At 38.6% G+C, this 23966-nt stretch overlaps 1 protein-coding gene across 1 annotated transcript in view; it reads left to right on the top strand.

Moving 5' to 3' along the window:
- CHST9 (carbohydrate sulfotransferase 9) overlaps window positions 1-20956 on the top strand; it is a 73199-nt gene extending 52243 nt beyond the window's left edge. Inside the window, exons 2-3 of the mRNA XM_026041431.1 lie at window positions 6867-6904; window positions 19699-20956. Coding sequence (XP_025897216.1) covers window positions 6867-6904; window positions 19699-20793 — 1133 coding nt within the window. The 3' untranslated portion in view covers window positions 20794-20956. The remainder of the gene's footprint in view (window positions 1-6866; window positions 6905-19698) is intronic.
- The last annotated feature ends 3010 nt before the right edge of the window (window positions 20957-23966 follow it).

The following is a 23966-nucleotide window of genomic DNA, read 5'->3' as shown; positions in this document are numbered from 1 at the left end:
GAACCAAAGCCAAACTGCTGCAAAGTTTCAGCCCAAATGTCAGTGCAAATCAGAATTTTAGCTGCCTTAAAGCAGTAGCAGTGTATATGTCCTCAGCCTTATTTCTGCTTGATGCTTGTAAGAAAGAGCCCTTGATGCTCTCCACAGTCTTTTCCCACAGAGGAGTTCTTACCTTTCTGTTCTTGTACTGAAAGCCACATAGTTTTCCTTCAATGGAAAAAAAAATCAGAATCAACCATCTTGTTTAACAAAGAGATAGAGCCTTCATTATAAGAAGCTACCATGGATCAGCTGACAGATACAAGTAACTTCTTTTGAGTCAAAGCCCAGAACTCTATTTTATGGAAAATAACCATATAATCATTTGAGTTTAATGCTGGAGTGTAGTCAGGAAGGCATTTTAACACATTATGTAACCTTTTCTATAGATGATCATAATAAAAAGCACCATGAACATAATTGGCAATGTGCAAATGGAGTCTACTGTTTCCATGGGATTCCAAATGGAAAAGTGGTGGCCCTTGCAGTTAGTGGCATGAGAGCAAGGCAGCCCTTACCATATTTTGAGGAGATGCATCTGCTAAGCCAAAATCAGCTAATCTTTGCCTGCCTAACTGCAGATGACAATGAATCTCTGATTTATTCTACTGCTTAAGAGAGCAGGGATCCAAAACAGTCATGAAGTAGTTCAATACAACAGAAAACATTTGAAGCAGTTGAATAGTGAGCTCTAAACCAAAATGGAAATGTACTATTCATGTTGCTAGATATAGGATCAACACCAATGAAAATATGAATGACGTTCACTTGGAAACCATCCAAAGCACCATATCARTGGTTGTGCTAACATTAAAATGGAAAAGATGGTCTGCCATGCTTCCATTATCTCAAATCTTCCATTCTTAAAGGAACATGGTGACAAATCTTCACCTTACCTTTCTAAAAGAAAATCTGYCTGCTAATTCTAGTAATGGGCATACTGGTAGTGCTTGTTGAAAGMAAATCTTCAGATTTTGGAATTTGGGAAAATCTTCTATATTTTGGAAATATTTGTCAATTTATGGGCAGGTAAAATTTGAAATTATAAACTGATTTAGATTCTAACATTTCCTTTTCTTAAGCACAAATATATACACAATGTTAGTCRATGCAGAATTTTGCCCAGGCATAGATTTTTTTAAATGGAATTGCACYATTTATGCCCAGAGGAATGAATGAATGGGATCTTCAATTCTTTTAACATTAAGTTAACACTAATTCTAACACTAATTCTTGGTCTTTGTTAGACCAAGATTGCAGTCCCCCACCTCTGTTCTTTGTTTTATTACTGAGTTAGATGAATCTGAATGTTGTATGCTAATAAGCACRAGATGTTTGGCTCCTAGAGCTTTCGTGAATATTTGGTTTCCCAGGGTCCTTTGAACCTTCCAGGGAACAGTTCTGCATCCTTATTAGAGACTGACAATTAAAGGTCTGTTTTCATATCAAAAGTAATCATGAAAAATTAGCTGGGGAGACCTTGGAATGCTGTGAGAATTTCGGTGTTTTGAGATGGCCAACTTCCCTTCATTTGGTTCAATCAGTATCAACTTGGGTTTCTTTTTATGTTTGCTACTGCCAGGGCAACTTATGAGTTGGCGYTGTGACAGCCAGCAAGGATTATGCAATATGAAGATGTGATTAATGCATTGTAGGCCCCAGTTCAGTTGCCTGTTTGCCACAGAGGTGCAAAAGAAATTTAACTAGGTTTTGAATATAATGCTATAAATGAGGAGTTCCAATTTTCTGGAAATTCCCTCTTAGAAAGGATGTAAATGTCATGCATTGAAGGAGCAGTGTTGCATTATGTTCATGGAGATTCTGTGATTAATTTACAGGAAATATTTGTTTCTTTTCAAAAATATTTTAGAGTCTGCATGTGCCAAATGAAGGTCTCTCAAAAAAAAAAAAAAAATCTATGACACCTTCCCAGTAAGGAGAAGAGAGCTGCAGAACTTGGTCAGTTTCTTTCCAATTGCTCTGGTTTCTTTCCACTCCTCAGAAGCTGCTCGAGTGAGCTAGGAAATCAGTAATGAATCACAACCACATAGGTCTTTTGTGTTTAGGTTTATAAAAATTAAGTCAAAACCTCTCAGTATGCTTGTCATAAACTGAAAAAAAAAAAAAAAAAAAAAAACTTATATTAGAATATCAGATTTCCTCCCCATTTACTTATAGTGCCATTCCCACATGTAGGGAAGTGATTATGACTGTTGCAGTACAAAATTGAACTTTTTCATGCGTTTTCATGAGTTGCCATTTGAGATTCTCCCCATTTTTCTCATTCTAGTTGGAAATCCTAAGACAYGAGGAGCAGGGAGACATACACAGAATTATTCTTATTATTCTTTCCTTACCTTCTCATTGTGCCAAAAATATTGGTAGGATTATTTGAAGACTTAAGGAACCAAGCTGTGTATTACACAGTCTTCTCTTTAATGATTTTGATGATAGTCTTTTTAGGTCTAAATTGGGATTTGACTTTTGGGAAGGAAAAAAAATTGTTCMTGTTGCAGCAGTCACATCACAGCCACTGGCAGACCAATGTGTTTGAAGGAATTCTACACGCTAATTAAATGCAGTAGTTCTTTTTTTGATTTTTGAAATTAAATATCTTTTGCTATATATGGAAGGATTTTTGACAACATATTTGTTCCCTAATGTATCCAGCTACTTGAACATAAGTAGCAGTATTAAGCTGTCACTTGTTCTGCTTGTACTCTTATTTCCAATCTGAATCTTTTGTACCTGGTGATCTTAATTATATTTGAGCTGGAAATAGTTTAACATTCAAAGGAATTACAGCAGATTAATCTGTAAACCTGCACAAATATCACATTCCTTTGCATGGAGGTAAGCAGGGCATAGTGTGCTTAATTACATAGTGTTCCCTGTGTAGGTTGTACCCATAAGGCTGAAGAGTCTGCAGTGCAGTTCCTCGTGACAGCATCAGTTATGACATGCTTTTGTGTCTTGCATTGGTCAGTTACATTATAAAGCAATTCACTCAGTAAGGTAATTTTCCATAGTGTAAGTAGTAAGCAAAAAACTGAAAACCCCGGAAACAAGATGGTGATGCCCTGGAAACAGGATTTAGTATACTAATTAGTGAATGAAAATACAGAGAATTCTTTAAAAGAATGTTTATTGTAAATGCTTTTTTCTTAAGTGATATAGCTTGAGGTCAAGCCTAGGAGGACACTTATTTCTACTATCCAAAAACAAATAAAGGTATTTTACTTTTTTTCTTTTGTGGACAGAGTCACTGCTTTACAGATACTGAAAAAGAAAATCCCTAAAAATAAATTTGGGATAGACTTGCTTCTCTACCTGTGGTTCCCAAAGTGACATTAGTTTAGGCTCAGTGTCTGGARAAGATAGTCTTGGCCAACAAGAATCTGCATGCTGATAAATACCTGTCTTTTGACTAAGTGTATTGCCGGTGTATGGTTGCCTGTGATTAATGCCTTCTGATTTGCCTGTATCATCATGTCTGGTCATATTTATTAATTATTTTCCAGATATTTATTAATCCATATATTAATAATTTTCCAGATGACAAGTAGAAAAAGATATTTTTAATGTAGCAGGAAAAATACAGAGGGAGAACAGTTTATTCGCATGTAAGCTGATTTGTGGAAGAATTGCCTTTTGGACTGCATGGACTACCTGCTATGTAACTGCGATTTGAATTTCCAGATGGCAATAGATTTCCCAGTTAGCTTGATGTTCCTGCATTCATTCATCTTGCCACCACAGTGGCTCTGAAAAAGCTCATGTAGAAGTTGAAGTTTATGTGTGTAGTTCTACAGGTAATTAAACTTCTAGTACATCTCATGAATTGTATTTGTTTCTTGTGACTAACTCTGGTGTTGCCTGTGAGACTGGCTTGCATGTTGTGATTATTTTTTTGTTTTATCTGGTTCAGATTGCCTCATATTCTTTGTATTTAGAGACGTCTCTCCAGTGGAACTTCTCCAGTGATACTACTGAGCAAGGCAGCCTAGAAATGACTAGGAACCTGAACAGAAACATTCCTATCAAAAATATRGGTGTTGTATATAAACTACAGATTAGTGACTAGCTACTCTGTGTAATGAGAGGATTAGGAAAACAAAACAAAAAAAGTAATAAAAGAAGTTGAAGAAACAAAGTTGTGGTTAATTTCAATTGCAAAACCTTGTAGTTCCCTTGTTGTCAGCCAAAGATTGAAAACCCTCTCAGTGCTGTTTGTTTCCTGTGGAAGACCTTTAAGGATCCTTTATGGATCCTTTAAGGATCTATATTAAGAAATAACATTCTTGGACCTTTTAAAATCCTTTTTTTTTTTTTTTTGCTTTAAGCTGAGTTCTGGAAGGGATATTTTCTTTTGATAGAAAATGTGGTTTTCAAAGGAATATCTGTTTCAAATTTGACTACTTAGTAGCAGTGCGAAAGAGGGAAAAAAAGAGAGTATTCCATTGATGCTAAGGAAGAAAAAAGTATAGTTTTGTGTGTTCACATTTTTTTTTCACTTTTTTGTAGTTTTTCTTCTTAAAACAAAAGTACAGTGAACACCAGACTTCCTGGGATAATGGTGCCGATATACTCCTACTTTAATAAGGGAGATGCAGCCAATTATGGACCTTGTTCTCTTCTGAGTGTACTGCTGACTATGACAAATTCATTGAGTTGTTCTGTGATGAGGACAGGGATCATGTAGTGAATAAATGGAGAATAAGTAGTCAATTTGCCAGTGACCTTGAATTTGATCTCCTTTCTATCTTTAACTGGCTAGTCAATCTCTGTCCTGTTTAACCCATGCTGTCATTACTGGTATATCATATACTTATGTACCTGCCTTTTCATTGGTACTGTTGTGTTAAATCAGCAAAGGGGAGAACTAAGAATGATACCATAAATTCTTCACATTTTTCTTAACAGTGTCAACAATGGTCAGAAAGGTCTCACCCAGTCTTTCTGTTCATTTTTATATTTGTCTAAGGTAGAAACCACAGGTTTGATTGATACTACAATTTGCATCTTGAGGCATCTCTGTAAATACATACAATGGCATAAAAGGCTACTCTYGTGGAGCTCACTTTTCCCTCTGGGCTGACTTTAGAAACTCATTGATGTCACTTCCTTCCTCAGTCAGCAAGTGAATTTTCACTAATTCTCAAGACCAGCTGTCCATGCTGTCAACAGAAAGTTATTAAAATTCCTTTAAAGTGAATCAAAATAGCCTAAAAACAAATGTACTGGGAAACAGGAAAGCATCAGTATTCAAAGTCCACAAACCTTTGAGCAAAATAGTGTTGATCTAACCAGAGATTTCAAACACTCTGTTTTCCTAGCAACTTGTATATCATTAGAGAATGCTAAAAACACATACTTCTTTAATCTTCAATTACCAAAAATCTATTTGGTTAAAAAACTAGTTACAAGAAAAAATTCCATTCCTCCCAAAGATGATCTCAGTGAGCAAGGGAATGCATTTTGGAAAGTCTCCCCCAAATGATTTTTTTTTAAGCCAAAAAGTATTATTTTTATATTTAGCAAACAAGAATTCAACATAAGCATGCAGGAAATAATTATCATAAGAAACAATCTTACAAAATAGCCTGAAGTAATTATCTTTATCTAAATCATCTATAATGCTTTCCTTGAGAAGAGTGTTCTCAGGGACCAGTAGAGAAGATTATTTTTATTCAACTAATGATATTTTTATGTTATATTTTAATACTTAAAATATTTTAACATGGTTTTAACTGTATCTTATGCTACACACAACAGTACAAAGAAATTCTGCCAAACTAGAGCAACATTTACAGACCTGAAGAAGGCTACCAACGAAGCTAAGAAACAGGTTCCCCTGCCAATTAATGGTGATATTGACGGTTATTAACTGTTATGACCCCCAAAAAATCTGATGGATACATGTAGACCTTGCTGGATAGATAGGTGTGAAATTCCTGACTTTCCCCAATGCGTGTGATTGGTCTCCAATAGCAAAGGAGCGTAACTGAAGCCAGCTGTTCTCCTGACAGCTACTGCATGGTGTCAGTTAACGAGGCCAGAGTGCTGCCCTTTGGGATCTGAAAGGAAAGAACAGGTTTGAAATGTCATTGCTCATAGGGTCTCTGCAGTGGAGAAGCAGGTTTCTGCCGAGGCTTCGGCCAGGTCTTCAGCAGCAGTGCTGGGCACCGTTGCAAGGACGCGGCCGGGATGAGTGAGGGAGGCCGTATTTCAACTCACCRTTTCATGCCAGGTTGTCGGCATAGGATTTCGTCTCTGAGCTGACTGGTGCCTAATTTCCATCATCGCTCATGCCCAAACGTGTGTCATCGGTTAGGTGCAGAGGACATCTCTCTACTCTCTGTTTCACTAGAATGGAGACTAGAATTCTCTATCTATACTATTCTGCTGCATCTATTTCGACTCTCGATCTATTCAGATACAGTGTTGGGTGCTGCCAGTGTCTCTGTTGCATGTTCCCGCAGCAGTGCAAAGTCTTGCAAAGTTAATTAAGGGGCTCCTTAGTGCCTACTTGAAATGTGTTGTCTTTACTTGGAGTGTTTTAATGCCTCGTGAGATCRGGCTAGTAAGACTGGCTTCCTATACTGGCCTTCAATGACATCTTGATTAAGAGGGTTTGTTTTTCCTTCACCACTTCAAGTGGATTTCCATTTTGAAGGTTTCTCCCAGTCATTTATACATGTTAAATTTCACTGTTTAATTAGAACTTGTTTAATTTTATTTCTGCCAGCTTCACTGCTTTTGTTGTATATGTGTATGATCCTATTTATTAAAATGTATGCCAACTAATTATTTTCATTCTCTTTCAGTGTCTGGAGAAAAATTAAAACAACAGATCATTAATCAGGTATTTTGACATTTTTGTACTTTTTGTTACTTATTTGTTCATGTTAGAAAAATTGTAACAATTACAAAGAGGACAACTTCATAGGACAAGCTAAAATTAACTGTATATTAAAAAGCTAAAATTAACAAGCTGAAATCATCCCCCCCCCTCCAAAAAAAGACATTATGTTGACAGATTAACCATCTTCTTGATCTAAATAAGAGATTTGCCATGTAGGTACACTTAGTAGCTCTCATTATTGATGTGTTGAATGTGAGGATACAGACAATCAACAATTTATCCACTAGTATCAAATTTTGTAGCCCTGAACTGTGATTTTTTTTGTCTAATGGTTTAGTTCTCCTGTTAACATTGCTTTTAAAAGTCAAAAAAATATTGCTATGAAACATGTACACGCCACGTATGCTTAATACCTTTCAATGTTTTTTAGGTTTCATTTCTGCCATGAGTTTTTTTGAGGTTTCATTACAATTTTGGAGATATTTTCTATCCTGTATTTATTACTTCATAAATTAGGTGAGATTGCTTGAAAAACTTTTAATATTGTTATTTAGCATTTCAATGTCAGGAAAATAATATACGAAACTATACTGAAATAAAATTGTCCTTTATCAGAATGAGGAGGAAAGCCATAGTTTGCTTTTCTGAAAGGTGTGATGGTCCTGAATGAAAAGAACTAACCTGTAGAGAAATTATATTCACACTCCTCATTCACAGCTTGTCATCTTCTTACTGAATGTTGTTATCCAAATGGGATGAAAACTAGTATTCTTAGCATTTGTGCGATGTATTTGAAAAGACATTTACAAACATTTTAATGACTCATTTTATATCAGCAGTAGACTTCAGAGTAGTCATTGATGCACATGACTTCCTTGGTTTTATTTTGTCTTCTGTGTTCATCCTCCATGCTAAACCATAAGACTAAGAGATGTGAAAGAGGCATAATAGGGCTTTGTTGTCACATCCTATTCACTGCTTTCTGAGGAAGGAAGGAGGTGACAAGAAGCTGTAATTCTCAATATAGGTTTGACCAAGAAAGGAGACATCTTGAAAGATGCAGCTAGTAGGAGCAGATGAATTTATAGCAAAGCACCAGCGTGAATATCTGACAGCTTTGCATGAGATCACTGATACAACAGCCCTTGTGCCTTTGGTAGGCTTTCTCACAAGTCCTAACTCCTGATGCTGGGCTTCATAATGTCCATATACCTCACTTTTATGGGTGATCTGGCTACGTAGCCAGATCATAAACCAGCCAGTTCATTACCCACTTTAAAGCTGTTTGGGTCAAAAAGCATTTGCATTTTGCCTGTTGTAGCAGAGCACTGTGCTGATGCTATATCATTTATGTGATAAATGATATCTGAGCTGGCATGACTCCTCACCAAATAAGCCCTGTAGGTCTGGAAGCTTATGAGAAGCCTGGTCTTGAAATACCTAGCATTAGCCATAATTTTGTTTTGTCAAAATAGTTTTAACTTTCCCATTATCTTGAATAATTGATGGCTGAATGTATTTAGCCCAGAATATAACATTGCTTCAGGCAAAGAAAAATCTTCATTTTTTTTTCTAAACAAATGTAGAACTATTTAGAAATTTCATGGAAGTTGTGTGTCTTTGCTGAGAATTTATATGCTAAAATTAGCCTAATTAACTTGTAATTCAAAATTAATTTGAAATGTTTTGTGAAAACACTTTTGAGTGTTCTGGCTTATTGGCCAGAAGGGGGGGCAGTTGTATTTTTAAAACAGAACTTGAGGCTACTTTAACATGGCTGGGGATGGCTGACTAGAGACCTAGCTGCACGTTTTCTATATGACAAAATCAGCTCAGTGGAAGACATTGGCCTTCTGTGAGAAACAGCACGTTGTAATAAATAGGATATTTGTCACAATTGCAAAGGGTCGATTAGATGCCATTCTTGTGTTTCTTCCCTTGGTCCTTTCCTGCATGCTTCTGCCTTGCCCTTCTGAAATTGCTTATCTGCTCTGTCTGCAGTTAACTACGGAACATCTCAACTAGAATTTTATTGCCTTAATGTGGTGGTGGGTGTACCCAAACAAAGCTGTAAAAAGTTGATTTGGGGTAATCGGTAAGACAGTCATTTTAAACGGATGCTGATGAAGCTGTTGATGCCCTGTTACACAAATAACTTTCTTTGATCTTCTAAGAAGTAAATAAATTAATTAATTAATTACAATGAGAAATTAGATTTTTCAAGCCTGTAATCTAGGGTACAATTGCAGAGACACCATTTTTCATCTGAATTAATATTACTTCATAAAAAAAATGCAGTTAAGATGGGGTGGATTCTCATGGAATAGCTTCCATTAAAGGACTCTGTTTATTTTCAGTATTTRAATAGAAACTTTTATATACAGGATTAAATCCTCACCTGGCTTCCACATAAGTCAGTGCAGAACCACTGAGTTAAAGTCTCTGCCAGAAATTTTAGTGATGGCGAAATTTTTCTTCAGAAGATAAATGGTGTTATAATTTTACARGAGCAGTGGTATGCAGGAGCAACTATCAAGGAATGGCTCATTGAGAGATGCCTGTAAAGCAGGAGGAGACTAGGAAACAATAAAGCTGCTGTCKTAGTGGTCTCCTACTAGGTTAAACCCTCATCAGCTGTGGAKATTTGCAACAGTTTGATCACAATTGATCAAACAGTTGATCACAGAATCACAGAATCACAGAATGCTTGGAAGGGACCTCTAGAGATGATCTAGTCCAACCCCCCTGCTAAAGMAGGGACACCTACAGCACATGGCACAGGGCGGCATCCAGGCAGGTTTTGAGGATCTTCAAAGAAACTCCACAGCCTCTCTCCTGAAGATGCTTGTTCTTTTTGGTTCTTAGTTTCTTCTAAAGTCTAAGCCAAGGTAATCTGCCAAGGCAATCTGCTTCCACAAAATGCCCTGAGTTATGGTTATCACCTTCACTGGCACATGTTCCATTTGATGTGGAGGCATTTGCTTGTGCCTTTTCGCCATTTATATACATTCATATATTTGTATGTTTAACTTTATATGTTTAACTGCAGCAATTGCCCTCCATAGCCTGAGCAGAGTCTTCCAGAAATGTTATACACTTTACTTTTCAATACTTGCTTTTCTATCTTTGTAATGTCAGCATAAATCCTGGTACATGTGTACAACCTGATTAACTATGGACCATATTGACTATTGTGAGAGAAACAAGAAAATGAAAAGAAACAAGAACAAACCTCACACTTTAACCATGTAACATTCTGGTTAAAAAACACATTACAAATCGTCTGTGAAAATATGTCTGAAGGCAATTCTTTATGCTTCATCTTTACACTCAGGTTTGTCTGTGTTGTGGTCTTAGGGAATGTTCCTACACGTGGTTTTGCCCAGTACCTCCTGGAAGCTTTGCAGGACTATCAAGAACATGAGTATTTATAATTTGAACCTGTAGCTCTTTGCGTGGCCAGGTTTTGRGCTGTGTTTGAGCTCAGACTTGAACCTGCCACCTCTGCAATGAACTTGCAGGCCAGGGCAGCAGGCTGGCTGCTGGGAGTGCTCCACCGTATCTTTCCTGTTGCCTTGTCCCTGAGCAGCTCTTTCCTCAAGCCAGACTCTCTTGCAGTGGCATAGCCATTTATTAGAGTTTGAACAAACAGCTCTGTCAGGAAGCATTTCGCTTTCTGTACATGGCAATGAGAGGTGATCATGGATGATTTGTTCATCCTTCAGTATCCATGACCTACATCAGCATGAGCAAAACCACCGTGGTTCAGTTCAGATGCCTTGCCTTTTCTTGTGCTCTGCTGTGCTCTGCTTCAGTGCCCGTGTTTCTTTCCTTCTTTTTCATGCAGCCTAGCCAGGAACARGTCCATGTATGCCAGTGTTACTTGGTTCCCCTAAAATGAGCAGTTTGGTAGTTCCCAAATAGTGAGTGTATTTAGTCCTCTAAACAAACTGAACTATTATTTCATTTTCCTATGCTTCATGGAATAAGGGACCCCTGGAAGTTGTTTGGCCCAACCCACATGCTCGAAGACCCCATCTGCTTTCTGACCAGCATGTCTACAGCAGACACCCACCACAACGTTGCTGCTGCTAATCCCCATGAGCTCTTAGCTGGCTCACTGTGCATCCCTAGGCAGAGCTGCAGGCGCCTTTGCTGCTCTCTTGCCCAAGAAACTTCCCCTTTCTTACTGTCACAGCCTGTCCTTTGTTAGGGACTATCARGCACCTGCAGGAAGGTCCCTTAGTCATACTGGTTTACCAGGAAAGATAGAAGAGCTTTTCTCATCATGCCATTGYGTAGGCATTGCCATATTTATGTGGCTATGCTTGAAATGGCCATCCTTCAGACATGTTTTCTTGATTATGAAATTTCTTCCTACTCACCCCATCCTGCACACTTCGCTTACCAGCAAGCACCTTTTTTTTTTTTTTTTTCCCSTCCAAATTTGCAGTATTGTACAGAAATTAACATTATTCATATGAGCCGGTAAGAACTGCCTATCTGTTGTTTTGCAGACATGRAAAATGAAGTGTGAAAGTCATGTGACTTGCTCAAGAGTTAAATAAACAAATTCTGTGGCTCTGGCTTGTGTGTCTACGCTTGTAACCACAATATGGTTCTCTAATTATTCCTCCACTTCAAGGAGGGATTTGGATTGAACGGATTAGTATTTGTGTGGCAACCTAAAGATCTGTAGCACTACTTATAGATCAAGACATGCTGAGAAGATAGCTATACAAAACACCTGCCACAGAATAGGTTAGGATGTTTCCTCCTACTCCTTATAAAAGTGAGATAGTTCTCTTCAGTGAAAATTAGGTATGTTATTTTCCACTTAACCTGAAGAGAGAATATGTGCAATGAATCTTGCCTATCTTTTCCCACAGTAACTTATGAGTATGATCAACTCTAAAATATTACTAATAGTATTATTAACTTGAGCACATGAAATTGCCTAAAAGTGTGCACAGGTATCCAAGTTCAGGTGTCTTCCTTTAGCTGCAGARGAAGTGTGTTGACCTGCAGACAAGATGGACAATGGATTCTGTTTACCAGCAAAATGTCCTCATGGATCTTAMAGTAGATCCATGTGGATTATGTGAGAAATATTGCCAGGTGTGCAAAAGTACAGCGTTATATTACAAGCTTACCTCCTAAAAAGGAGTGGTGTTTTTTGTGAGGAAGGACTACAGCTGTTTATTTGTCTTCATTTTTGCATCTTTCTGGTTGTAAGTGCCCTTGGTTCCCTAGAGATGCTTTCTCAGTCACATTGCCTGGCCATTTATTTCCCTGAYGATGCTTCCCCACTTACATTTGAACCCAGGGCCACTTTTAGCTAGCTGGTTAGAGGAGAAGTATTGTCCTCACTGAGGAAAAGGCAATCAGTTATATGACAGCTCCATATCYATTTCAGGAGGGGACCATGGGCTGGCCAGGGAGCCTCGCTGCAGCTGCACAGCCCCTGTTTTGCCTGCTGCTGGGAGACGGAAAAGGACCGGAGCTGGGAGCACTGTCCAGGGAGACACAGGATAGGGGAAACATGATACGAGCCCCTGCTAAACTAGGCCATCACTTTTTTCACTGCTTCTAAGAGCAGCTTGCTGAACAGCTTGTTCGTAGCTTAATGTTTGCAGCTGAAATAATTCCTTTACAGAAATTGTTGGAAAGGATTTTGTACCCAATTCAAAGCCCTTTGTGCCTAGAATTGTGTTATTTCTCCTTAAAGCACATGCTCTTTGCCCTCATGCAGATGTCAACAGGTGTCCAGCCACCATATTTGGCTATTCAGAAGAACATCTAAGTGCTTATTTAGGCAGTTGAGTCTTCATTATAGKTCAGGTGGGCAGATTAGTAATGAAACTGAAAAAAAATCAATTTCTTTTGAACTCCWAAATTCAATTGAGGTCCACAACTCTTCTAACCTCTACTCATTTGTCACCTACRAGGATGGGCAGCTGAGCCTGGCAGGCTTGTTCTTCTGCATGTGTGGACCAGCCCTAGTGTTGGCAGGAGTGATCCAACCCAAGCCCTCCTAGGAAATCAAGTGCATGTAGCAGCAGAAAAGCTCACACAGGACAGATTGTATGAAGCACAGGCATGCYAGACTGTCTTCTGTATTGGCATGTCTTTGAAAAGTAAGTCAGTGACTAAAGCAGGCATCYCCGATGTAGGGATATTCAGATTCATTTGTTCTTTCTACTTAAGGCTCTTTCTCATTTGCTTTTTCTACCTAAAATTCAAGCCTGCAACCTCCAGAGTTAAATGTCCTGGAGTTTGATCATTCTCCCAAGAGATGCACCTTGATGCTGCCCAGGCAGACAGGGTCTCCCATGGTGGGGAGCGCTCTAAACACCAAGTGCCAGGATTCTGACTCTTGACTTGCTTCTGTGCTTTAAGTTCTGAAAAAAGAGAGACACGTTATCATTATTTAATCAGCTCAAATGTGAGACCAATATGTAATATATTGAGAGCACCTGAAAATCTGTCCTTTTCGTATTTACACTACAGATATATATATACACACACTCACTATATATATATACACACATATATATATATATACATACACACACAATCTGCAAGTCAGTGTAACAGGATAATCTTTTTTTTTTTCTCATAAAATGAATGCCAGATGCTTAGTTCCTTTTGTATTTCCATGCTGTTAAAGTTGCTTTACTATGAGTCTCTATTATTCCATACAGAAACCAGAGTGAGTACTGATTTCTGGTCAAGACTTCACGATTGGACTGATTTCTGGTCAAGATTTCTGGTCACTGACTGGTCAGTGACTGGCTTAGATTTTATTAATAGAATATGCAAAGGAGGAAACAGAGCTTAGAATAAAAAAAAAGGGACATAACAAAAAACTGTTGAAACATGGTGGATTATTTGAACATGGTAGATTATTTGTATGCAAAATGAACATGACTGCATAGAAAAGAGGTAAGTGTGAACTTGGCCAGCTGTAAGTGTTTGTGAACTGGCCACAGTGTCTGTCTAAACACAAGTTGTCTAGGCTGTAACAGCTGTGTGCTTAATATAAAAATTGGTGTGTTGTGCAGTGAGGAGACCCYGAGCCATTAAACTGTTGTTCGAAAGCTGGAGAAGTACCTTCAGCATGATCCTATCCAGAAGCAATTAATCATTGCTGTTGACCTCGAGACATCTCCAGTAAGCTAGAGATGATTGCTACTAGTAATAAAGGGGTGGGACAGTTATTTTTAATGTCACTACTTAGTGAATCTTTAATCTGTCACACAAACTTGTATGACCTTGCAAGTTTCTGATAACTATGGCATCTTATTTTAACCATGGACTCTTTCCATGCATTGTGCCTTGTTTTCTTTTCTCTCTTTTTTTTTTTTTTTTTTTGAACATATTTTGCAGAAATCTAAGGGTTTTATGAGGGCAGATATAAGAAGGAATTATTTTCAGATTTGAACACTAATTTTCAAGTAAATTTAGGACTTTATTTTTAACTTCTGTTCTCTTATTCCTTAGCACTCCCTTTGTCTGTCCCCTACATCTATTTCCAAGGCACCTCGTTAGTGAGACTACACAGCCTTTTGCTAACAGGTYCAAGAGGAAATAGCCACTGACTCACCAGCTGTTTTTGAGAAAGCAACATGTAAAATTATCTGCATCTGTTAATTAAAACTTAGCTGCTGGTTCATTGTTATTATTATTACCTTTAATTATTCTATTTTTTGTCTGACTTGGTGTTCATAAGTATCTGCCTTAAACCAAACCACTTTTCTGCTACAAAATGTTAAAATTTGCTTCTTTCTATACAGGAAACTCTGATCATTTCATATGCTTCTTTTTTTTTTTCATTTTCCCCATTTATTTATTAATCATAGAAATGCTTTGTACAAGTGCATATGTTCTAGGGATACATACGTTATATATGTTGTGTCTATCATAGTAAAGTTTTGCCTGTCAGTCTTATGAATGATGGTACCATGTAAGAAATATTTCTGGATATTAATCTGGAGGAAAAGATATGCTCGCAGCTGTTGTGCGATCTTTAGAGAACTTTAGGGATGGAAAGAGCTATAGAAGTTCAAAGTACAAATGTTCTGTTCTTCCATAACGAAGTTCTGTAAAAGCCACAAGGCAATATTTTGTATCTCTGAAAGAAGTACCTTTACTGAATTCGCACTGTCCACAGGCAGTACATGTGTGAATGGTAGCTTGTGAGGATTGTAGCAGTGGTGATTATTCTTGAATAAGTTGGAAAATTCATAAAATTCATGACATCTCCGTGAGGAGGGGGAGAGTAATGCTTGTCCATAGAATAACTGTTTTAAGCAGGAGTGATAAATCAAGAGATTTATCTCTTATCTCCCCTGCATGGAAGGTGAAGCACCGTATTAGCATGTGTTTCCTGTCACTTGCTGCCATCCTTCATTGGGTGATTGCTTCAGATGTCTCTCCATTGAGAGCTCCTCTAGGAATTTGCTTAGCTCACCAACCTTATGCTATGCAGTTTCTCTGGTGTGGGTAAGAGATGAGCACATGTCCTTGTAGCCTTGGGTGGCATCGCAGTCAAGGAGTCTGGCCATTCCAAATTATGCTTAGCAAATGCTGTTCTAGCACAAAAAGTTCAAGGATACTTGAACCTGCCTACTTTTAGCAAGCTCAGAGAACTTGCGCAGACATGGTATGTATTGTTTTACATGTGTTTATACTTAAGAAACTGAGCAATAGCTCCAGGCTTCACTGGTGCATGCTGTAGGTAGTATTCATGAAAGCTTTTCCTCATATTTCAATTACATATTTATTCTCACCCCTCAACCGCCATAGTCATGGACTGATGGAATCCTTCTGGTTGTGCCTAATCAAGAGTTTAGATTAAAATTGTATATTATCCTTTCCAAGACACACTCCTACAATCCARGTAAGAAGGTATTTCTTTTACAGCTCTTCAGTATTCACATTAACTTTGTTTRAAGACCTGAATTTGGAGGTTCATCTCCCTGTACTTCCTAACTGATGAGAACTCAGAGAGGAACTGATTAACAAACCTTTTCTCAGAAGAGCCCCTTTCTCTTTTTGCTCTCTACAGAGAGGTCCTAGGGAAAGAACAAGTTTCCTGAAATTAAATCTTCATTGTGATATAATCCTCACATTAGAAGCAACATTGAAGAAATACATTTATGCACTAAAATAAGATATCTAATGATCTCAGTCCATGATGAATTTTAGTACTGCCTGAGCATATCTAGTACCAAAGAACAGGAACATGAGATTAGGACAWGAATATGATACATGTGCTCCAAACATATACTGTATTTCTAATTCCTGTCACTTCATTGGTAGGGGGGCTCTGTCCCCTGKCATGTGTAGGTTTCTCCAAGTATGTACTGCAGAACCCTTGCCTAGGGTTGATCTTTGTCCAGAAAACACAAATGTTCCTGCCTTATGATTATTTGTCTTTCATAAGTTTTATCCAGAAAAACTAATTCCAACTTTCTTTTGTCTTAAGGAATGAAGTTTTTATCACCTTTGAACACTCATGTTTGGAGAGCACCTATATTAGATACATAATATTGCTGAGAGAGTCCTTGGGGCACTCAAACCTGTCACAGTCACTTGGCTAGTGAAAGTGAAACCATGGTGAAAAGCAGAGTACAGTGTCCTCCAAGGGGATTCATGCAATTGCTCCCGAGAAGCTTAAGAAGCTTCATAAATGCTATTCAAGGCAGCTTGTGTTACAGGACAGAAAATAAACGCTRAAAAACAAGCCAGACATTAATACCTGAAGTGTAATTATTGAGCAGCACAGAAAAGCATGATATAACAGAATCCTTCTTTCTCCCTCTGCTCCACATTTTCTGGAGCCCACTTAATTTTATTATTTTAGTTACTAAAAATAAAGATACAACAATCAAATATTTAGAAAAAAAAAACAGCAATATCTGCAAGCCATTAAAWCTTTGTAAATCCATCCTGGAATATATCATTATCTTTTTGCATGGCACAATGCCCTAATTSTAAACTGTCTAGATGAGATCCCACCAGTGCATTGTAAAACTACCATGAAGAGTAATTGGATGAGTCTCAACTATTCTTGGCAGTAGTCAAATTCATCCACCTCAGTGGCTTGTGAAGGTACTAAGAAAAGGACAACTTTGATGTGCATGAAAGAAGGTGTTAACTACTTATTTCTACAGTGAGGAGAAATCCTTTTGTGGATGAGGGAAGAGCAGGGAATCTTCAGCAATAAAAATGTAAGGAAAAAATATCTATGAACCCAATGACATCAGAAATGCCTTTTGTTTCAGCACCTTCATTGAACTGTCTGCCAGTAACAAACACCGTGTTGACATTCTGTGGAATTTCTTCTTTCAYTTTGTATTTAATCTTAAGTCTTCAGTTCCTGTTTAGCCAAAGGGAGACAGAGGTTATGTGCATACTCTTCTAAACTGGACTCATGGCGATTTCATAACTTCTTTTCATATACGTACGTGCAAACAGAGAACATGGCACTCTGCATAATTACTGGCAACTCTTCACTGAAAATTAATTTTCAGATGAAAACTATGCAACCTGCTGTATAAATTGTCAGCATGTCTCGAGGACAGCTGTGCTTCTCCCCAAGGAGACCACAGAGCTCATTTCTCAAGCCAGTAGACTGATTCCCAAAGATATTTGCTCTTCAGAAAGCTCTGAATGCCTATTTGTACTTTGGCACTTGTCTCAAAGAAGAGGGTAGAAGATTTTGCATGGAATGATTTGGATCCATAGTTAGTTGCCAATAGGTATTCAGTTTAGTTGTTGCTGTACATTCAGGTATCCTCAAAAATAATGGTACTCAGCAGCTTGTGAAGAAGAAATATAATGACCATATTTTTTTWAAAAAGTGGCCCTAGATTTTGAAGGGTTTCTTGTTTTCCACTTTCCACGTTAAAAACAAGTTTTGGTGTAACATGGAGATATTCTTGTCTTTAAGGCATCATAAAACAAGCTATGAAAAATTACCAGTGCCAAGAGGATGCCAAAGACAACCCCCCAGTTTGTGCAAGACAAATATTTTTAAATCCTTTCAAAGCATGTGGCGCTCAACTGCATATAGCAGATTTTTAGGTAGTTTTAAGAAATATGGCACTACCTATTGAACAATTTCTGTTAATTTCCTAAGAAATCTTGCAGAATGCAAGCTTGATTCATTCCTTCATTCATCTCTGTTACTAATTACTAATCACTAATCTAGTTAACTAAAGCAGGTAAATAGGTAGGGTTTTTTTTTTGAGTTGGAAAACTTCCATAGCAAGTGGCAATATGTCTTTAAAAATTATCATCACTGTCCTTTTCCACTCATAGCATGCTACAGCCAGCATTTACTGTAAGCACACAATTCCTTGTGGAGCTTATAATAACATTTATTAGCCATTATTGTTGTATTCACTCTGGGATATGTATGTCAAAGAGAAGGAGAAGCAGAGAGGGGAAGCAACTAATAGTATTTTACATATGTAGATTTTTCTTTCCCCTCAGAACTTCCCGTATCATTGTTTTTCCCCTAGGACTTTTTTTCCTTCTGTTTGGGGCTTTTTCTTCCTGAGAGATTCTTTCTTCTTTTGCCTCATCTTGCTTAGAGGGAACCCCTTTCAAGTGGCTCCCACTGTGCGAATGTTGTTCCTTTAGGGTGTTACCCAAGATTTCTCTGAATGGTTCTGCCCATCCTTCTCTCAAGTTTTTAATCTCATGAAGAATCCTTGCTCCCATAATGGTTCCTACAGCTGTATTCACAGCTGCAAAAACRGAAATGCCATCCCATTTTGATGTCTCCTCAAGTTACCATCAGAGGTTGGTCTTGCATCCAAGGAAGACTATTTAAAATCTAGAACCCAAATGTCTCAGTCTTTTTATTTTTTTGCTTGGAATGATGGAACAAGGCAGCTCTTCACAGATCCAAGTGTTGTCATTTCCATTGCACAAAAGCTGGTAATGTTAGAAGAGATGTTTAGGAGGAAAGTCCCATCTTTTTACAATCTTGGCAGGATCAGTGACTGACACTAGCTGATGTCATGAATGTTGATATTTAAATAGATCAGATGAAATATGCTTTAGAAGTTATTCTTTTGCCTCATTTCAAAGCAGCTCAATTAAAATGTAGATGTTGAGTTGCAGGTACCTGCATGTTGGCAAATRCATCTCTCTCCCATGATCTATGGCCAGAAAGTGGACCTTTATGGAGGGTGATTCCACTGTCACTACATCCTACTCCACTCCGCTGATGCTGGACATTTAGGAACCCTAATGTGGTTTTGCTATCACAAGCACTGGCCTTGCAACCAACCACTGAGAAACAAGGCCTGCTCCAAGTCACGCTTGTAGATGCAGCAGCTGCTGGCTTGATTGTGCCAGGGCACTGTGGAAAGCTGTTAACACTACTGTAAGTCAACAGTGCTGTCATGGGGGGAAAAATGTATTATGTACAGAAGAGCATCCAGTCACCCCTACCAGGGCTATCAGCCTCTCTGTGTGAACCTCTTCTGATCTCTTTTTAAAAAGTTTGTTTTAAGCTATTTATTTYTGAAGGAAGACCTACTGTTCATTAACAGGTAAGCTTCAAAAGCACATATTTCAATAATTAGCCCAGATTCTTGCTAAATTTAGGTGTATTGATCAAGTGGTTCATACGGAATTTGTAGCATTGAATATGCTTTGCCAATGCACATGAATGCCTGTGAATGAACACTGCTGTTCTTGTCACTGTTACGGTGCAGATGAGCTCGGCTGTGCTGTTGCTGTGTTTTCAGCTCTCATTCTCTCCACAATTGCAGGATTTAAAGCTCCCACCTCCTGGGGAACTGAGGAGATCAGCCCAGAACAGGAGCTCTCCTGTTAGCCTCAACAAGCAAGAAACTGCGGCTGTGGAGGGCCAGCGCTCGCAGGGGAAGCCAGACCCTTTTGGTGTGGTAGCTGTCCCCACGGCAAGCCAGCTTTCTGGCCATCAGATGACTGAGTCATTTCTCAGCCAGTTCAGAGAGGTGTATTTACCCACTGCGATGCGCCCTTTGAACAAGAGTTTAATCAACGGAGACAAGTGGAAGGATGTCGATGGTGCCCAGGAAAGACGCAGATCCTTCCTTTATGGCTTCTGTAAAAAATACAACAGCCGAAAGAAGCTGCGAACACACCTGGTGCATGTGGTGTCAAGGATTTATGTGGAGGATAGGCACAAGATCCTATACTGCGAGGTGCCTAAAGCAGGTTGTTCCAACTGGAAAAGGGTCCTGATGGTGCTCAGTGGACTTGCCACATCAGCRCACAACATTTCCCATGATGATGTGCACTACGGTAAGCATCTGAAGAAACTAGACAGTTACGACCTGAAAGGGATATACACACGTTTGAACACTTACACTAAGACTATATTTGTACGTGATCCAATGGAAAGACTGGTATCTGCATTCAGGGATAAGTTTGAACATCCAAACAGCTATTACCATCCAGTATTTGGGAAGGCAATAATTAAGAAATACAGGCAAAATGCAAATGAAGAGGCATTGAAAACAGGATCAGGAGTTAAGTTCAAAGAGTTTATCCAGTACTTATTAGATTCCCATCGACCAGTGGGAATGGACATTCACTGGGAGCAAGTCAGTAAGCTCTGCTATCCCTGCCTCATCAACTATGATTTCATAGGAAAGTTTGAAACTCTCCAAGAGGATGCCAATTATTTTTTGCGGCTGGTAGGTGCTCCAGCTGAGCTGAGGTTTCCTAATTTCAAAGATCGACATTCCTCTGATGAAAGAACAAATGCAGAAGTAGTGAGGCAATACTTAAAGGAATTGTCTAAACAAGAGAGACAGCTGACCTATGACTTCTACTACTTGGATTACTTAATGTTCAATTATACCTCGCCAGTTGTATAGCACCAGAATAGCTTCGGGCTTCTATTAGATATTTATCATTTCAGGATTCAAAATAACTACTTTGATGTTAGCCCTGAAAGAAAACAAAGTGATTGCTAAGTGGAGTTGTCTTGACTTGGTGGAGATTTTATAAACTAGAGTGACATCAATTGACATAAAATTATAGGAAAACGCACAAAAAACACCCTACAAACAGCATAAATTGCACTAAAGTGTCTGAAAAAAAAGCTGCTTCTACCATTATAGATTATGTTGTGGAAGCAGTAGCACTGCCAGCTGTTGCATTAGCTTACCTAATGTTCTTTTAATGGTTTAAGAAAAAAAAAATCAGAATAGCATGATTCTTTCTGTTTTAGAAATTGTTTTTTAAACTATTTTTGAATGTATTTTTTACTTTCTGTAGCTTATTAATAAAGACTAATTTTCTAAAATGTTTGCAGTGTTCAGTTAAAAGGCATGGTTTTATGATTATTGTTAGACTGTAGCTATTTTCAGAGCTATTTTACTGAAGGATGGTCTCGAATACAGATGCGTAAAAACTACAAGTAATGCAGCAACTAGCARTTGCGCAGAAGAGGTTTTGGTGAGCCTGTGATTCAAAGGCATGGACCACAACCCCTGAGTGATGTCCTTCTGATGACACAAAAATCACCCTCCTCTTAGGGAATTGATGCATACCATTAAAATTAACATTTTATTACAGTGGAGGCAACAACATGATGCACACTAGTGATTCCAGTATTTAAGCAAGTCTTCATCATRAGTGGTAGGTAGGGCAAAGTCTTAGGTATTGGCAATGAGACCTTCTACTGATAAGCAATTTCAGTGCAGTTGCCATGACCTCTCTGCGTCTGCTAATGATTGACTGTGTATACGCATCACATCTCAAATTCATGGGCAACTTATTTCCCCTAAAGATTTGAGCAGTCTCCTGTATTTTGCTGTCCTTTCTGCTTTGTCATCATCTAGCAAAGCCCAGGGCTGAGGGTGGATGACTCAGTATTAAAAGGCAGGATGAGTATTGACCTCCTAGAGGCAGGTTATGTCTGGAGTCCCACCAGTCCTGGTTGTAAAAGGGAGATGTGCCTTGCCCCATACTCTTCCTTCTCCTCCTTCAAGTGCTGTCTAGCTCATGTATGTAGTTTTTACAGTGATTCATGGTAGCACATGATCTTGTAGGATGGATGACCAGATTACAGTGTCTTAGAAGGAAGAGAGGTCTCTACAAAATGGGTAGGAAGGAACCCCTATGCCTGCCCTTCCAAAATAAAATATCATCCATTGGTTGAATACAGTATGATTTAGGGCATTTGGCTCTGGCATCTTAACATAACAATTTATAGAGTAAGAAAATAGACTGACAAGAAACTGATGCAAGTAAAATATCATTTGTCCCCTGTTTTTAGCAAGTGCTGACTTTTAAAACTATTACTGTCCTTTCCTCTCTAGCAGCTCTAATCACAAGCCTTTGCTGAAAAGAGAGACCTGTTTCTCTGTTTTCTCCTTGGGAGAGGAAGGCAAGCCTCTTCTCACCTCCAGAACACCACTGTGTAGCATAGCAGATGCTGTGTGTCTTTACAAGGTGGGCTGAGCTCCTTCAAGGAGGAGAGGCAGTGCTGTTGCTGTGTTTGGCTAACAGCTGGCCACATCTCTAACAGAAGCCAAGCTGTTTCCTGGGGACCTTGGAGCAAAGGCAGGAAAAATAAACTCCCCACAAARTATCGGCATCTAGTGGGAGGGCAGGAGTTGATGCTCAGCACTGAAGAGAGCAGTAGACGAGTGCTCCAGGCACATGGACATGGCCAGGTTCTCTTCTATGAGCCATTCCCATGTCTAGTTGGACCCACACCAGGAGTATTTGTGGAAAAGGATGAGATAGCTAAGCGTTAACTTAGGTAATAGGATGTCCTCAAGTCTTCCACCTTCTTCTCCAACACAAGCATCTCCTGGTTTATCTGCAGTGTCATTCCCAGAGCTGGGAATGTGCTTTCTGTGAGGAGAAGACAGCTGCCCTACAGCTCATGACGGCCCCTGGGAAAGGCATTGGAGAGAGGTTTCCCTGTAGGGGACCTCAGTCATCCTTGCAGCACTTCCCATTATGTATGTCATGGTTTTTTATGACTGTTACTGGGTAGAGTGAAATTCTATGTGTTTTTACTGAGCACAATTCTTTTCTGAGTTTGGCCTTGAACTTTCGCTCTTGTTGTTCTTGAGTGAGAATATGCATTAGGACCTAAGAGAACACATCTTACCAGAGTTTCAATTTTGCATGATCCAGCCTCTTAAATGATGTGGAAACAAAGCAAGTGCCTGGTTTTCACATGGGTTTCTACCTTGGTGTAYAGGCATATTTCCACTGGTGCAGCAGAGATCTCTAGGTCCTCTGGTGTTGTGTGTTGACCCTCACCTCAAATTCTGAGTGAATTTCTCTTTGCAGGGAGTTCTCCCAATCATTAAAGATGTCACATGAAAAATGAATGTACACTGAATTTTTGCTGTCTGTAAAATTTCCTTTGCCTTGCCAGTTGTGAATTTTTTTAGTTACTTGTTAATTTGCAGACAAGAAACTAGCGTGTGTACTGGCGTACTCTAAAATTTATTCGAGAAAAAAAAGAAAATTAACATGCTAATAAAGAATGTAGATCAATTTATATTAGAGTTTTGCATTAATTATTTGTGGGAGATATGTTGTAGTAAATTAGAAAGTCTCTGAAGAGTATGAGTTTAAGCTTAAGCCTGAGTTAGTGGCAAATTTTCAGTTTATCTGCTTGGGAATTACAGATTTTGGAGGGAGATATATTTGTATTGAAAAAAAGAAAGTACACAAGTTCATAACATTTCATCTACTCACCGGCCTTAGTCCTTGTTTGAGACAAGGGAGTAGTGAGAGAAGCTATTAGCAAATGTTTGGCTTCTGCAAATGAGGAGGAAAATGACATTGATTTGCATGCATCTGTGGACATAGGCATCAGGTCCCTGGATTGTCATCTTCAAAATTTGGTACAGTTTGCATTTGTGATTTAAAAGGGGAGGACACTGCTTAAGGTCTTTAAAGAGCGTATGTGCACAGAAGCCTAATTGTTTTAGCTGTGCTGTTGTTCTATGGCTCTAGCGAAAGTAATTTAACTTCTTTGTATGCTCAACTTTAAGTTTCATAGCCCCCCACTGCACTT

The sequence above is a fragment of the Nothoprocta perdicaria genome, unplaced genomic scaffold (assembly GCF_003342845.1).
Source record: "Nothoprocta perdicaria isolate Ctin4 unplaced genomic scaffold, notPer1 scaffold_284, whole genome shotgun sequence".
In the NCBI taxonomy this organism is placed as follows: domain Eukaryota; kingdom Metazoa; phylum Chordata; class Aves; order Tinamiformes; family Tinamidae; genus Nothoprocta; species Nothoprocta perdicaria.
Note: the sequence above shows the minus strand (reverse complement) of the source record. Positions and strands in the feature narration are given on the sequence as shown.